Here is a 17,454-nt window from a genome sequence, read left to right as displayed (position 1 = left end):
TATGTTGGGTGGTGGCATCGCGCTGGAGGTGGCGGAAATGGCGGAGGATGATACACTGAATGTGGAGGCTGGTGGGGTAGAAGTTAAGGATAAAGGGGACCCTTTCGTGGTTCTGGGAGGAAGGGGAAGATGTGAGGGCAGAAGTGTGGGAAATAGGACGGACTCAGTCGAGGGCCCTGTTAACTACAGTGGAGGGGAATCTTCGGTTGTGGAAAAAGAAGACATATCGGAAGCACTGGTGTGGAAGATAACATCATCAGAACAGGTGCGACAGAGGAACTGGGAGAAGAGAATAGAGTCCTTACAGGAAGTGGGGTGGGAGGAAGTGTAATGAAGCTAGCTGTGGGAGTCAGTGGGCTTATAATAGATATTGGCTGATAGCCTATCCCCAGAAATGGAGATAAAGAAGTCGAGGAAGGGTGGATGGACCATGTGAAGGCGAGGGAAGGGTGGAAATTGAAAGCAAAGTTGATGAAATTTTCCAGTTCGGGGCGAGAGCAGGAAACGCCACTGATACAGACATCAATGTACTGGAAAAAGAGGTGAGGGAGGGGACCTGAGTAGGACTGGAACAAGGAATGTTCCACGTATCGCATAAAAAAGCAGACATAGCTAGGACCCATACAGGTTCCAATAGAGACACCATTTATTTGGAGGAAGTGAGTGGAGTCAAAGGAGAAATTGTTCAACATAAGAACAAGTTGAGCCAGATGGAGGAGGAGGGAGGAGAACATAAGAACATAAGAAATTGGAGCAGAAGTAGGCCATACAGCCCCTTGAGCCTGCTTCGCCATTCAGCAAGATCATGGCTGATCTTCTACCTCAACGCCATTTTCCTGCACCATCTCCATATTTCTTGATGCCTTTAATATCTAGAAATCTATCGATCTCTGTTTTGAATGTACTCAATGACTGAGCCTCCACAGCCCTCTGGGGGAGAGAATTCCAAAGATTCACCCCCCTCTGAGTGAAGAAATTTCTCCTCATCTCAATCCTAAATGGCCTTCCCCTTATTCTGAGACTATGACCCCTAGTTCTAGACTCCCCAGCCAGGGGAAACATCCTCCTTACATCTACCCTGTCGAGCCCTGTAAGAATTTTGTATATTTTAATGAGATCGCCTCTCATTCTTCTAAACTCTAGAGAATACAGGCCTAGTCTACTCAATCTCTCCTCATACGACAAACCCGCCATCCCAGGAATCAGTCTGGTGAACCTTCGTTGCACTCCCTCTATGGCAAGTATATCCTTTCTTAGGTAAGGAGACCAAAATTATACACAATACTCCAGGTGTAGTCTCACCAAGTCCCTATATAATTGCAGTAAGACATCTTTACTCCTGTACTCAAATCCTCTTGTAATAAAGGCCAACATACCATTTGCCTTCCTAATTGCTTGCTGCACCTGCAGGTTAGCTTTCAGTGACTCATGTACAAGCACACCCAGGTCCCTTTGAACATCAACATTTCCCAATCTCTTACCATTTAAAAAATACTCTGCATTTCTGTTTTTCCTACCAAAGTGGATAACTTCACATTTTTCCACATTATATTCCATCTGCCATGTTCTTGCCCACTCACTTAGCCTTTCTATATCCCCTTGAAGCCTCTTTACATCCTCCTCACAACTCACATTCCCACCTAGTTTTGTGTCATCAGCAAACTTGGGAAATATTACATTTGGGTCCCCTCATCCAAATTATTGATATGGATTGTGAATAGTTGGGGCCCACGCACCGATCCCTGCGGTACCCCACTAGTCACAGTCTGCCAACCAGAAAAAGACGAGTTTATTCCTACTCTGTGTTTTCTGTCTGTTAACCAATTCTCAATCCATGCTAGTGTATTACCCACAATTCCACGTGCTCTAACTTTGTTCACCAACCTCCTCTGTGGGACCTTATCGAAAGCCTTCTGAAAATCCAAATACAGCACATCCACTGGTTCCCCCTTATCTATTCTACTAGTTACATCCTCAAAGAACTCCAATAGGTTGTCAAACATGATTTCCCTTTCATAAATCCATGTTGACTCTGCCAAATCCTATTATTATTTTCAAAGTGTCCTGTTATCACATCCTTTATAATAGATTATAGATAGGAGGGTGGTGGTGGTTGGGCTTCCATTCAAGGAAGAAGCAGAGGGCCCGCAGGCTGTCCTGGTGGGGGATGGAGGTGTAGAGGGACTGGATGTCCATGGTGAAAAGGAGACGGTTAGGGCCGGGGAACTGGAAACTATTAAAGTTATGGAGGACGTTAGAAGAGTCGCGGATGTAGATCGGAAGAGACTGGACAAGGGGAGAAAAAAATAGAGTCGAGATAGGAAGAAATAAGCTTTGTGGGGCAAGAACAGGCTGAAATGATGGGTCTACCGGGGCAGTCCTGTTTTTGGATCTTGGGAAGGAAGTAAAAGCGGGCTGTGCAGGGTTGGGGAACTATGAAATTGGAGGCTGTGGGGGAAGATCTCCAGAGGAGTTGAGGTCGGTGACTGACTGGGAAAGTATGGCTTGATGTTCGGTGGTGGGGTCATGGTCCATGGGGAGGTAGGAGGAGGTGTTGGAGAGTTGGTGTTCAGCCTCCACTTGGTAGAGTCTGATCGCCAAACAACAACAGCACCTCCCTTGTCAGCAGTAATGACAATGTCAGGGTTGGACCTGAGAGAACGGAGTGCTACAAGTTCAAATGGAGGTAGGTTGGAGTGAGTGAGGAGAGTAGAGAAATTGAGACGGCCGATGTCACATCGACAGTTCCCAGTGAAAAGATCGAGAGGGTAAGAGGCCACAGGAATGGGTCCCACAGTATCTTCTTGTGCAAGCGCAGGAGATGCACCACCTGCCCTTTCACCTTCTCCCTTCCCACTGTCCAGGGCGCCAAACACTCTTTCCAGGTGAAACAGCAGTTTACTTGTACTTCTTTTAATTTAGTATTCTGTATTCGCTGCTCACGATGCGGTCTCCTCTACATTGGGGAGACCACTTTGCTGAACACCTCCGCTCAGTCCGCAAGCGTGACCTTGCCCATTTTAATTCTCCGTCTCACTCTGACCTCTCTGTCCTCAGCCTAGGCTTCCTACACTGTTCCAATCAAGCTCAAAGGAAGCTCGAGGAACAGCACCTCATCTTTCGATTAGGCACTTTACCACCTTGCGGACTCAACATTGATTTCATTAACTTCAGATCATAACCACTGCTCTCATTCGGAGAGCAGGTGCTGGTAATGGTTCTGCTTTTGCCATTTGCAGCTCCTCTAGTCCCATCTTTTGTTTCTTTACTTGTCCCATTACCACCCTCCTCGCTTTGCACCATCATCCCTTTTGAAATTTAATCATTCTCGCACTCCACTCTATCAGAGACCTTCCCTTTTGTTCTTTCCTTTCCTCCCGCACCGCCACCCCCCCCCCCCCGACCTTTGCCTGGCTCTGTATTTGCTTAAATACTGTTAAATCTTCAACTTAGAACCATAGAAAATATACAGCACAGAAGGGGGCCATTCGGCCCATCATGTCCGCCCCGGCTCGAAGAACGGCCAGGTGCCCATTCTAATCCCAGCTTCCAGCACCCGGTCTGTAGCCCTGCAGCTTACAGCACTTTAGGTACAGGTCCAGGTCCTTTTTAAAAGAGTTGAGGGTCCTTGCCTCTACCACCAATTCGGGCAGCGAATTCCATACACCCACCACCCTCTGGGTAAAAAAGTTTTTCCTTATGTCCCCTCTAATCCTTCCGCCAATCAGCTTAAATCTATATCTTCTAGTTCTTGAACTCTCCGCTAGGGGAAACAGGTAATTCCTATCTACTCTATCTAGGCCCCTCATAATTTTGTACACCTTAATCAAGTCTCCCCTCAGTCTCCTCTACTCCAAGGAAAACAACCACAGCCTATCCAATCTCTCCTCATAGCTGAAATTTTCACGCCCTGGCAACATTCTTGTAAATCTTCTCTGCACTCTCTCCAGAGCAATTACGTCCTTCCTGTAATGTGGCCAGAATTGCGCACAATACTCCAGCTGTGGCCTTACCAGCGTTTTATACAGTTCCATCATTACATCCCTGCTTTTGTATTCTATACCTTGGCTCATAGGAACATAGGAACAGGAGTAGGCCATTCAGCCCCTGGTGCCTGCTCCGCCATTTGATAAGATCATGGCTGATCTGTGATCTAGCTCCATATACCTGCCTTTGGCCCATATCCCTTAATACCTTTGGTTGCCAAAAAGCTATTGATCTCACATTTAAATTTGGCAATTGAGCTAGTATCAATTGCCGTTTGCGGAAGAGAGTTCCAAACTTCTACCACCCTTTGTGTGTAGAAATGTTTTCTAATCTCGCTCCTGAAAGGTCTGGCTCTAATTTTTAGACTGTGCCCCCTACTCCTAGAATCCCCAACCAGCGGAAATAGCTTCTCTCTATCCACCCTATCCGTTCCCCTTAATATCTTATAAACTTCGATCAGATCACCCCTTAACCTTTGAAACTCCAGAGAATACAACCCCAATTTGTGTAATCTCTCCTTGTAACTTAACCCTTGAAGTCCGGGTATCATTCTAGTAAACCTACGCTGCACTCCCTCCAAGGCCAATATGTCCTTCCATAGGTGCAGTGCCCAGAACTGCTCACAGTACTCCAGGTGCGGTCTAACCAGGGTTTTGTATGGCTGCAGCATAACTTCTGCCCCCTTGTACTCCAGTCCTCGAGATATAAAGGCCAGCATTCCATTAGCCTTCTTGATTATTTTCTGCACCTGTTCATGACACTTCAATGATCTATGTACCTGAACCCATAAGTCCCTTTGGACATCCACAGTTTTTAACTTTTTACCATTTAGAAAGTACCCTGTTCTATCCTTTTTTGATCCAAAGTGGATGACCTCACATTTGTCTACATTGAATTCCATTTGCCACAGTTTTGCCCATTCACCTAATCTGTCAATATTCCTTTGTAATTTTATGTTTTCATCTACACTGCTTACAGTGCCACCAATCTTTGTGTCATCGGCAAACTTAGATATGAGACTTTCTAAGTCGTGAATAAATATTGTGAATAATTGAGGCCCCAAGACAGATCCCTGCGGGACTCCACTAGTCACATCCTGCCAATGTGAGTACTTACCCATTATCCCTACTCTCTGTCGCCTTTCGCTCAACCAATTTCCTAACCAAGTCCGTACTTTTCCCTCGATTCCATGGGCTTCTAACTTAGCTAACTGTCTCTTATGTGGGACTTTATCAAATGCCTTCTGGAAGTCCATATAAATAACATCCATTGACATTCACCTCTTCAAAAAATTCAATCAGGTTTGTCAGGCACGACCTACCTTTCACAAATCCATGCTGGCTCTCTCTGATTAACTGAAAATTCTCATGGTGTTCAGTCACGCTATCCTTAATTATAGACTCCAGCAATTTCCCCACAACAGATGTTAGGCTAACTGGTCTATAATTCCCCAGTTTCCCTCTCTCTCCTTTCTTAAAAAGCGGAGTGACATGTGCAATTTTCCAATCTAGAGGGACAGTTCCTGAATCTAGAGAACTTTGAAAGATTGTTAGGGCATCTGCAATGTGCTCACCTACTTCCTTTAAAACCCTGGGATGGAAACCATCTGGTCCTGGGGATTTGTCACTCTTTAGTGCCATTATTTTCTTCATTACTGTTGCTTTACTTATGTTAATTTTATCGAGTCCCTGTCCCCGATTCAATATTAGTTTTCTTGGGATTTCCGGCATGCTATCCTCCTTTTCTACTGTAAATACTGATGCAAAGTAATTATTCAACATGTCCGCCATGTCCCCATTGTCAATGACAATATCCCCACTTTCAGTTTTTAAGGGGCCAACACTGCTCCTGACCACCCTCTTTTTCCTAATATAACTATAAAAGTTCTTCGTATTGGTTTTGCTATCCCTTGCAAGTTTCTTTTCATACTCTCTTTTTGTAGCTCTTACTATCTGTTTTGTGACCCTTTGTTGATCTTTGTATCTTTCCCATTCGCCAGGATCTGTGCTATTTTTTGCCTTTTTCTATGCCCTTTCCTTTCGTCTTATACTGTCCCTTACCTCTTTAGTTGTCCATGGCTGTTTTTTTTGGCAAGTAGAGTTCTTGCCCCTCAGGGGTATAAACCGGTTCTGTATCTCGTTAAATGTTTCTTTAAACATTTCCCACTGTTCATCACTCGTTTTACCCATTAACAGATTTGCCCAGTTTACTGTGGACAATCTCTGTCTCATCCCATTGAAGTCTGCCTTACCCAAGTCTAGAATCTTAGCAGCTGACTCACTTTTTTCCCTTTCAAACACTACATTGAACTCGATCATGTTATGATCGGATGTTCACGCACAGTTAAGCTGTTAACTAAATCTGGTTCATTACTCATTAAATAACGGAGAGCATTCCGTATGCCTTCTTCACAACCTTATCTACCTGTACTACCACCTTAATGGACCTGTGCACATGCACTCCAAGCTCTCTCACTTCCTCTACCCCTCTCAATATATTCCTGTTTACTGCGTATTCCCTTTTACTGTTTGCCCTCCCTAAGTGCATTACCACACACTTCTCTGGCTTGAACTGCATTTGCCTCTTTTCCGCCCACTCCACCAACCCATTGATGATATCTTGGAATCTACAGCTATCCTCTTCACTATCGACTACAAGGCCAATTTTTGTGTCGTCTGCATATTTGCCAATCATGCCCCCACATTCAAGTCCAAATCATTAATATACACCATAAACAGAAAGGGACCCAACACTGAGCCCTGTGGCACACCACTGGAAACGGATTTCCATTCGCAGAGACATCCATCGACTTTTACCCTTTGTTTCCTGTTACTGAGCCAATTTTGGATCCAATTCGCTACATTTTCCTGTATCCCATGGGCTTTTACCTTTCTGACCAGTCTGCCATGTGGGACCTTGTCAAATGCCTTACTAAAATCAATGTAGACAACATCCACTGCACTACTCTCATCAATCCTCTTTGTCACTTCCTCAAAGAATTTAATCAGATTTGTAAGGCATGACCTTCCCTGAACAAATCCATGCTGACTATCCCTGATTAAACCATGCCTCTCCAAGTGACAGTTTATCCTATCTCTCAGTATTGATTCTAATAGTTTGCCCACCACCGAGGTAAGACTGACCGGCCTATAATTGTTTGGCCTTTCCCTTGTACCCTTTTTAAACAATGGTACTATGTTTGCTGTCTTCCAGTCCTCCGGTACCTCCCCTGTATCTAGTGAGGATTGGAAAATGATCCCCAGAGCATCCGCTATTTCCTCCCTGGCTTCCTTCAATAGCCTAGGAAACAATCCATCCAGCCCTGGTGACTTATCAACTTTCATGGATTCCAGTCCCTCTCGTACTTCCTCTCTCCTTATGTTTACCTTATCCAATATTTCACACCTCTCCTCTTTAACTACTACATCCGGATCAACCCTTTCCTTTGTGAATACGGAGACAAAATATTCATTTAAAACCCTACCCACATCCTCTGCTTCTGTACACAAGTTACCCTTATCATCCCTGATAGGTCCCACATTTTCCTTAGCTATCCTCTTGTTCTTAATGTTTTGATAAAACATCTTTGGGTTTTCTTTAATCTTACTAGCTAATATTTTTTCATGTCCTCTCTTTGCTTTCCTTATTTCTTTTTTTTACGTCATCCCTGTACTTTCTATACTCCTCTAGACTTCCTGCAGTATTTAGTTTTCTGTGACAGTCATAAGCTTTCTTTTTCTGCTTTATCTTGCCTCGTATACTTCTAGACAACCAGGGGCTCTAAATTTGGCAGTGCCCCCCTTTTTCTTTGAGCGGATATGTCGGCATTGTACCCGTAGAATTTCACTTTTTAGTGCCTCCCACTGGCTTGCCACTGATTTCTCCTCAAACAGTTGTGTCCAGTCCACTTCTGCCAAATCACGTCTTAGTTCAGTAAAATTTGCTTTCCCCCAAGTTAAAAAGTTTACTCCTGATTTCACTCTATACTTTTCCATAATAATGCTAAAACTAACTGAATTGTGGTCACTGTCCCCAATATGTTTACCCACTGTAACTTCACCCACTTGCCCATCTTCATTTCCCAGGACTAAATCTAGATCATTGCATCCCCTTTTGTTGGGCTTGTCACGTACTGGCTAAAAAAGTTCTCCTGGACACCGATCAAGAATTTTGTGCCCTCTGTGCCCCTTACACTGTTTGAATCCCAGTTGATGTTAGGTTAGTTGAAGTCCCCTACTATTATTGCCCTCTTATTTTTGCACTCGGAAATTTGCCTACATATTTGTTCTTCTATCTCCCTCTCGCTATTTGGGGGTCTATAGTACACTCCTAGTAGTGTGACTGCCCCTTTTTTATTTCTTAGCTCAACCCATATGGCCTCGATTGATGATCCATTTAGCATATCATCCCTTCTCACAACTGTAATTGATTCTTCAACCAATAATGCTACCCCCCTCCATTTTATCACCCACTCTATCCTGCCTGAAAACTCCAAATCCAGGGATATTGAGCTGCCAATTATCCCCCTCTTTAAGCCAGGTTTCCATTATAGCAATGATATCATGCTGCCATGTGTCTATCTGTACCCTTAGCTCATCTGCTTTGTTTGTAATACTCCTTACATTGAAGTATATGCCCTTTAACCCCGTCAAATTCCTGTGCTGAACACTATTTAACCTTTGCTTCTTTTGCCTTTCTGAGTCGCTAACTACGTCACTAACTGCTTTTCCACTTCCCGTTTCCTGGTCTGAATTTGTCCTATCTGTACCTGCCCTTTGGTTCCCATCCCCCTGCCATACTAGTTTAAACCCTCCCCAACAGAACTACCAAATGCCCCCGTGGGGATATTGGTCCCAGTTCTGCTTGGGTGCACCCTTCCAGCTTGTACAGGCCCCGCCTTTCCCAGGATCGTTCCCAATGCCTCAGGAATTTAAACCCCTCCCACCTACAACATCTCTCAAGCCACGCATTCATCTGGTCTATTCTTCTATTTCTGCTCTTGCTAGCATGTGGCACTGGGAGTAATCCTGAGATTACTACCTTAGAGGTCCTGCTTTTTAATTTATTTCCTAACTCCCTTTATTCTGCTTGCAGGACCTCATCCCTTTTTTTACCGATGTCGTTGGTACCGATATGGACCATGACCTCTGGCTGTTCACCCACCCCCTTCAGAATGTCCTGCAGCCGCTCTGTGACATCCTTGACCCTGGCACCAGGGAGGCAACGTACCATCCTGGAGTCACGTCTGCGGCCGCAGAAATGCCTATCTGTTCCCCTTACGATGGAATACTCTATCATTATTGCTCTCCCATTCTTTTTCCTCCCCTTCTGTGCAGCTGAGTCACTTGTGGTGCCACGGTCTTGGTTCTTGCTGCATTCCCCTGATAAGCTATCTCCTCCAACAATATCCAAAGCGGAATATCTGTTTGAGAGGGAGAAGGCCCCAGGGAACTCCTGCTTTACCTGCCTAGTCCTTTTACCTTGCCTGGTGGTCACCCATTTCCTTTCTGCCTGCGTAATCTTTACCTGCGGTGTGACCACCTCACTGAACGTGCTATCCACATAATCTCAGCATCGCGGATGCTCCACAGTGAATCCACCCGCAGCTCCAACTCCGAAAGACGGTTAGCCAGTAGCTGCAGCTGGACACACTTCCTGCACACACGGTCGCCAGGGACACCGGTAGTGTCCATGACTTCCCACATAGTGCAGGAGGGGCATATCACTGGTGCGAACTCTGCTGCCATGACTTGCCGCCTTTCAGTTCTGACGAAAGGTCATCGACCTGAAACGTTAACTCTGTTTCATTCTTCGCAGATGCTGCCTGACTTGCTGAGTATTTCCAGCATTTTCTGTTTTTATTTCAGATTTCCTTCATCCACAGTATTTTGCTTTTGATTTAGTGTTTAATTCACTGCCACTTCTCTCCGAGGAATGCCCACCTTGGTGTTCTGCTCTTCTCTCCGACGGGATTTCCGTTTGTCTCTTTTACCTTGTTCACCTTCGTTGCTTTTTGTTTCCTTTCTCGTGCTCGATCAGGTATCTACTAAAACTAGCTTTCACAGCAACTGTCTCCAGCTCCGACTTATTGCACATGGATTCTAACTTAAATTCCACCCTTCATGTTCTGGATCCACCCACGATTATTTGGATATCTCCATGATACTCAGCGTTCCTCGAACCATTGCTCTTGCCGCTTCCTGAGATCAATGCTCAAGGCCATGTGCCACCACATGCACACTCTTGACCTCTCTCTTCAGCAGTACTAACTTGCTGTACTTCAGAGTTGGCCTGGTCTGCAGTTCCATTTCATCCTTCGCCCCTTTAACAAAAAACTTTTTTTCTTCCTTTCAGGTGTCAAGGATCACAAGCTTCAACAGCTCTTAGACACCATCGTCCCTCCTGATCCTTCTTCCCTTTCACTTTCCTCTGACCCCATCCCTCCCTCCAACCTCACCCTTGGTAATGTTTTAACTATCCCCTCTGACCTTCCCCTCTCTGACCCCAAACGATTTGTCCTCAGCGAAGGCCTCAGCTTCATCCTCTTATGCCTTGACCTCAATAAATTTCCAGCTCGACATGATGTGTGCTCTTCTTCTGACGCCTTAGACTCTCTGCCCACTTCTTTGGCAAGGAGTCTGCCCGCCATCCCCCCCCTCACCGCACAGCGGACCCTTTCTCCTGCCTTCAGAATTCTCGTTCCACCTGGACCCCTCCCTCTGGCCTCTTACCCTCTCTTGATCTTTGCATTGGGAACTGTAGGTGTGGCATCGGCCGTCTCAATTTCTCTACTCCCCTCACTCACTCTAACCTACCTCCCTCTGAACTTGCAGCACTCCGTTCTCAGGTCCCACCCTGAAATTGACATTAAACAAATGCAGCGCTGTTGTTGTTTGGCGAACAGACCTCTACCTTGTGGAGGCCGAATGACACCTCCTCCTACCTCCCCTGGTTCATGACCCCACTGCTGAACATCAAGCTATGGTTTCCCAGAACGTCACTGACCTCATTTCCTCTGGAGATGTCCCCCCACCATGGCCTCCAGCCTCATAGCCCCCAACTTAGCACAGGCTACTCCGACCTCCTTCCCAAGATTCACAAACAGGACATCCCCGTGAGACCCATCATTTCAGACTGTCCTTGCCCCACGGAACTTATTTCTTCCTTTCTTGACTCTTTTTTCTCCCCTTGTCCAGTCTCTTCCAACTTACATCCGCGACTCTTCTGACCCCCTCCGCCACTTTAACAGTTTCCAGTTCCCGGGCCCTAACCGTCTCCTTTTCACCATGGATGTCCAGTCCCTCTACACCTCCATCCCCCACCAGGACGGCCTGCAAGTCCTCTGCTTTTTCCTTGAACGGAGGCCCAATCAGTCCACCACCACCCTCCTCCGTCTGGCTGAACTTGTTCTTACGTTGAAGAGCTTCTCCTTTGACTCCACTCACTTCCTCCAAATAAAAGGTGTCACTATGGGAACCTGTATGGATCCTAGCCATGCCTGCCTTTTTGTGGGATACTTAAAACATCCTTTGTTCCAGTCCTACTTGGGTCCCCTCCCTAACCTCTTTTTGCAGTACATTGATGACTGTATCGGTGCCGTTTCTGGCTCTTGCTAGCGTTTTCTGTCTTTATTTTATTATTGTATCTCAATGATACTTATTTCTTCAAACGGCAATTGTATGAAGTTGATGACTCCTAGATATGCTACTTTCTTAACTTCTGTGAGTAGTTTTAATGCCTGATCCTTTTTTTTGTTCCTAATCTGCGCAATAAGCAATAAAAAAAAGTTGCATTCTCATTAAGACCCTTAAGCAAAAACTATAATGGAGGAAAGAACATGCTGCATAATAACGAATATAGATCCACGTAGAATTACATAGAATGTACAGCACAGAAACAGACCATTTGGCCCAACATGTCCATGCCGATGTTTATGCTCCACACGAGCCTCCTCCCTCCCTACTTCATCTAACCCTATCAGCATATCCTTCTATTCCTTTCTCCCTCATATTTTTATCCAGCTTCCCCTTAAATGCATCTATGCTAGTTGCCTCAACTACTCCTTGTGGTGGCGAGTTCCACATTCTAACCATTCTCTGGGTAAAGAAGTTTCTCTTGAATTCCCCATTGGATTTATTAGTGACTATCTTATATTTATGGTCCCATATCTTATATTGATGGCCCCTATGATGACCTTGGCAAAAAAAATCAGTTGAAGAATTATGTTGGGTTATTTTTCATGTGTTTGGTGTGTTTTGTGCAACAATAAGTCTTTCTGGACAACAAGTCACACTGGATCTCCTGTTCCCTGCTTCAGCTTGGTGTTGGTTATGTGCCCATTCTGCCTAATTTTATTGTAGGTACCATTCAGTGAAATTTGAAGTGATGATATTTTATTCTGAAGCATGCACTCTGAGATCGATACACAAAGGAACTGGGCCAAGTAATCTACTCTAGAAGTGGGTACAGAAGCAGGGTGCAGAGAACTGAGACTTTCCACCGATACAGTTTAATTGGAGGGTTTACAATTGAATCAGAGGGTTTACATGGAACACATGGAAAATCCACGCTGAAAAAGTGGCTAAGCCAGATGTCTCAAATCATTACTCACTGGTGATGAGCGAGGAATATATTATAATACAGGCACAATTACAAGTCTGATGTAAAATCAGGTTTTTTCTTTTATAAAATTTCCAAGTATGAATTTACTATTGTTAGCTTGGTTTTTAAGTGTCACCTGGTTCAATTTGAATCAGAAAGTCATGGGTTCAAACCCCACTCTTGGACTTGAGCACATAATTGAGGCAAATATTTCAGTACAATACTGAGGGAATGTTACATTTTCAGAGATGCCATCGTTTGAATAAAACATCAAAGGCCTCATCTTCCTGTTCCAGTGGCTCAGTTGGATGTTAAAGATCCCTGGACACTATTCAGGGAAGTCTTCTCATGCTCTGGCGAACATTCCTGCCTCACCCAAAACCTTCAAAAACAGATTAACTGATCATTCATCTTTTTACCATTTGTGGAATCTTGCTAGGTGCAAAAGGGCTGCTGTGTTTATCTATATAACAACTGTAACTACATAATAGAATGTTTCGGAGAGTTATAATGAGGTACTATATTAATGCAAGTTCTTCAATCATTTTGTGACGTCTTTATCTGTACAAGGAACCATGGTCAATGAAGAAAGGCCATCTAAAGAAGCATTAATCGTAGATCTATTCCTGAATATTGCTTTTGCCAAGCACGTTCATGATACTCCCTTAACAAGTTAACAGTGGCTTCACATCATATGCAAATCTATTGTGAAATCCTTCTGATTGTGGAGCAATAAAATGTTGTATACCAGTTGCTAACATAGTAGACAAATATTTCTCTCTTAGCGAGTCTTGAACTGAAGCTAAACAGATACTTGCATGGTTCAGATGTTTTCATAGAGATCATCTGCAGTTTTTCAAGGCAGTGTTTAGACCTGGGCTGAAAATTAAGAACTAGCTTATCCTAAATTTTTTTTTACGTTTTCTAAGGCCATTGTTGTAACTGATGGTGAACGTATCCTTGGACTTGGGGATCTTGGAAGCTATGGAATGGGAATTCCAGTGGGAAAGCTAGCTCTCTACACAGCCTGTGGTGGTGTGAGTCCACAACATTGCCTTCCTGTGCTTCTGGATGTCGGTACAGACAATGAGGTACATTATTTAAATAATTTTAAAAATGTTATTAAAGTTTAAGGACTAAAATTTGTGTACACAGCTTATTAGTACAATGAAACATAGAAAATAATTTTTGAAAAGTCTCTGATATCCGTCGTCTTTTGAGATTTGAGACCCACAAAGCAAGCAATGTCCTTTACAAGCCTAACAAATCAGCAAATATACAGCTGAAGAAAATGTCAACTGCACTGCCCTTCCAACTGCATATCAGCTGAGGCAGCAGGTAAAATCATCAGTCATCACTCAAACTCCAATTCTGACTTGTCTGCAGTGAAAGTACATGTTATTTACTCTTCTTTGGTTCATGAAAATAATGAGTTTACTGAATTCCTATAAATGAGTCATGTCATAATATTAAAAGGGAGGATAACAATCATTGATATAAAGCGGGCTATTTTGACATCCAATAGACTGATGGCTGCAAAGTTGATAGTGATTTTAAATTAATTGATTAAAAAGCATATTTTGAACAGACATTATTGTCAGGATAGAGCAGAAATGCTGCCCATGTTAGAAAGCATTCTGGGCATGGTCTCGGTTCAGTTATTTCTGACCAAGTTAATTAGGTGTACACGGTCTTGGAAGCTATTGTGTGATAACAGATTAGTGCGGGCAAGCTTGTATGCATGAAATATAAAATTATACACTTAATTACAGATCCCAACTTCTTTCTGCCCCTCACCAACTGAGCAGATTAATTTGGGTCAAGCTGCTTTTGGTGCATTAAAGCAACAGCAGCTTGCATTTATATGGCACCTTTAAGACAGAACAATATCCCACGGTGCTTCAGAGGCATGAGGGCAAAAATGGGTGCTGAGCCAAAGGAGGACATATTAGGAGGGGTAACCAAAAGTTTAGTCAAAGAAGTGGGTTTTATGGGGCATCTTAAAGCAGGAGAGGGAGTTAGAGAGACAGAGGGGTTTAGGGAGGAAATTCCAGAGAATGGCAAAGGGAAGGGGGGGATGTATCAGAGACCAGAGTCAGAGGAATGGAGAGTTTGGGGGGAGGGGGGTTTGCAAGACTGGAGAAGGTTAGAGATATGGAGGGGCAAGACGGTGGAAGGATTTGAACATGAGGCTGAACATTGTAAATCTGAGGTATCGGGAGAATGGGCACCAGCGAGGACAGGGGTGATGGACAAATGGGACTTGGTGCGAGATATGATACGGGCAACATAATGTTTGATGAGCTGATGTTTGTGGAAGGATGGAAGCCTAGCTAGGAGAGTACTTAAGTAATCAAGGCTGGCGACGACAAAGGCATGAATGAGGGTTTCAGAAGCAGGTGGAGTGAGGTAGGGGCAGAGGCAAGTGATGTTATGGAGATGAATGTGGGTCATCTTTGTGATGGAAGATATGGGGTTGCGAAGCATAGCACAAGGTCAAATAGAACACGGAGGTTGTGAACATTAATGATGGTGATAAAATGTGGCTTGTCTGTAACATGAGACTGTTCACAACTCACTAGTTCCAGCTTCGGGTGTGCAGCCCGGGGTGCCAACCACTGCAAATACTGCAACCAAGCTCCACTACAGCTCCACTTCATGAAGGGGAGCACTGGCCCAGCATATTCCTCACTCTACCATTACCAACAAGCCAGGGGATCAACTCTGGTTCAATGAGGATTGTAGAAGAGCATGCCAGGAGCAGCACCAGGCATACCTAAAAATGAGGTGCGAACCTGGTGAAGCTACAACACAGGACTATATGCATGCTAAACAGCAGAAGCAACATGCTATAGACAGAGCTAAGCGATTCCACAACCATTGGATCAGATCAAAGCTCTGCAGTCCTGCCACATCCAGTCATGAATGGTGGTGGACAATTAAACAACTAACCGGAGGAGGAGGCTCCGTGAACATCCCCATCCTCAATGATGGTAGAGTCCAGCACGTGAGTGCAAAAGACAAGGCTGAAGCGTTTGCAACCGTCTTCAGCCAGAAGTGCCGAGTGGATGATCCATCTCGGCCTCCTCCCGATATCCCCATCATCACAGAAGCCAGTCTTCAGCCAATTCGATTCACTCCACGTGATATCAAGAAACGGCTGAGTGCACTGGATATAGCAAAGGCTGTGGGCCCCGACAACATCCCGGCTGAAGTGCTGAAGACTTGTGCTCCAGAACTAGCCGCACCTCTAGCCAAGCTGTTCCAGTTTAACCCGAACACTAGCATCTACCCGACGATTTGGAAAATTGCCCAAGTATGTCCTGTCCACAAAAAGTAGAACAAATCCAATCCAGCCGATTACCGCCCCATCAGTCTACTCTCAATCATCGGCAAAGTGATGGAAGGTGTCGTCAACAGTGCTATCAAGCGGCACTTACTCACCAATAACCTGCTCACCGATGCTCAGTTTGGGTTCCGCCAGGACCACTTGGCTCCAGACCACATTACAGCCTTGGTCCAAACATGGACAAAAGAGCTGAATTCCAGAGGTGAGGTGAGAGTGACTGCCCTTGACATCAAGGCAGCATTTGACCGAGTGTGGCACCAAGGAGCCCTAGTAAAATTGAAGTCAATGGGAATCGGGGGAAAACTCCAGTGGCTGGAATCATACCTAGCACAAAGGAAGATAGTAGTGGTTGTTGGAGGCTAATCATCTCAGCCCCAGGACATTGCTGCAGGAGTTCCTCAGGGTAGTGTCCTAGGCCCAACCATCTTCAGATGCTTCATCAATGACCTTCCCTCCATCATAAGGTCAGAAATGGGGATGTTCGCTGATGATTGCACAGTGTTCAGTTCCATTCACAACCCCTCAGATAATGAAGCAGTCCGTGCCCGCACGCAGCAAGACCTGGACAACATCCAGGCTTGGGCTGATAAGTGGCAAGTAACATTCGCACCAGACAAGTGCCAGGCAATGACCATCTCCAACGAGAGAGTCTACCACCTCCCCTTGACATTCAACGGCATTACCATCACCAAATCCCCACCATCAACATCCTGGGGGTCACCATTGACCAGAAACTTAACTGGACCAGCCACATAAATATTGTGGCTACAAGAGCAGGTCAGCAGCTGGGTATTCTGCGGCGAGTGACTCACCTCCTGACTCCCCAAAGCCTTTCCACCATCTACAAGGCACAAGTCAGGAGTGTGATGGAATACTCTCCACCCTGGATGAGTGCAGTTCCAACAATACTCAAGAAGCTTGACACTATCCAGGACAAAGCAGCCCACTTGATTGGCACCCCATACATCACCCTAAACGTTCACTCCCTTCACTACCGGCGCACAGTGGCTGCAGTGTGTACCATTTACAGGATACACTGCAGCAACTCGCTAAGGCTTCTTCAACAGCACCTCCCAAACCCGTGACCTCTACCACCTAGAAGGACAAGAGCAGCAGGCGCATGGGAACAACACCACCTGCACGTTACCCTCCAAGTCACGCACCATCCTGACTTGGAAATATATCGCCATTCCTTCATCGTTGCTGGGTCAAAATCCTGGAACTCCTGCCTAACAGCACGGTGGGAGAACCTTCACCACACAGACTGCAGCGGTTCAAGGCGGCAGCTCACCACCACCTTCTCGAGCAATTAGGGATGGGCAATAAATGCTGGCCTTGCCAGTGACGCCCACATCTCATGAATGAAAAAAAAGAGCTCGGCAAGATCCCTTGATACAATAAATTAGCTATTGAAGCTTCAGAACAGACAAACCTATAGCCTTTAGCTCATTGACATTTAGATCTTTTTCAAATATTTCATTTGGTTAATCGTGGAGCTCAATGCACACAACAGGGTT

General features: G+C 45.0%; 1 protein-coding gene across 1 annotated transcript in view; it reads left to right on the top strand.

Moving 5' to 3' along the window:
- The window catches only part of LOC137322995 (NADP-dependent malic enzyme-like), a 191,425-nt gene that overhangs the window by 101,369 nt on the left and 72,602 nt on the right, over positions 1-17,454 (top strand). Inside the window, exon 6 of the mRNA XM_067986317.1 lies at positions 13,518-13,679. Within this exon, the coding sequence (XP_067842418.1) occupies positions 13,518-13,679 (162 nt within the window). The remainder of the gene's footprint in view (positions 1-13,517; positions 13,680-17,454) is intronic.

This window comes from Heptranchias perlo, chromosome 6, assembly GCF_035084215.1.
Source record: "Heptranchias perlo isolate sHepPer1 chromosome 6, sHepPer1.hap1, whole genome shotgun sequence".
NCBI lineage: Eukaryota > Metazoa > Chordata > Chondrichthyes > Hexanchiformes > Hexanchidae > Heptranchias > Heptranchias perlo.
The sequence above is the reverse complement of the archived record's forward strand: the minus strand, read 5'-3'. Positions and strand labels throughout refer to the sequence as shown.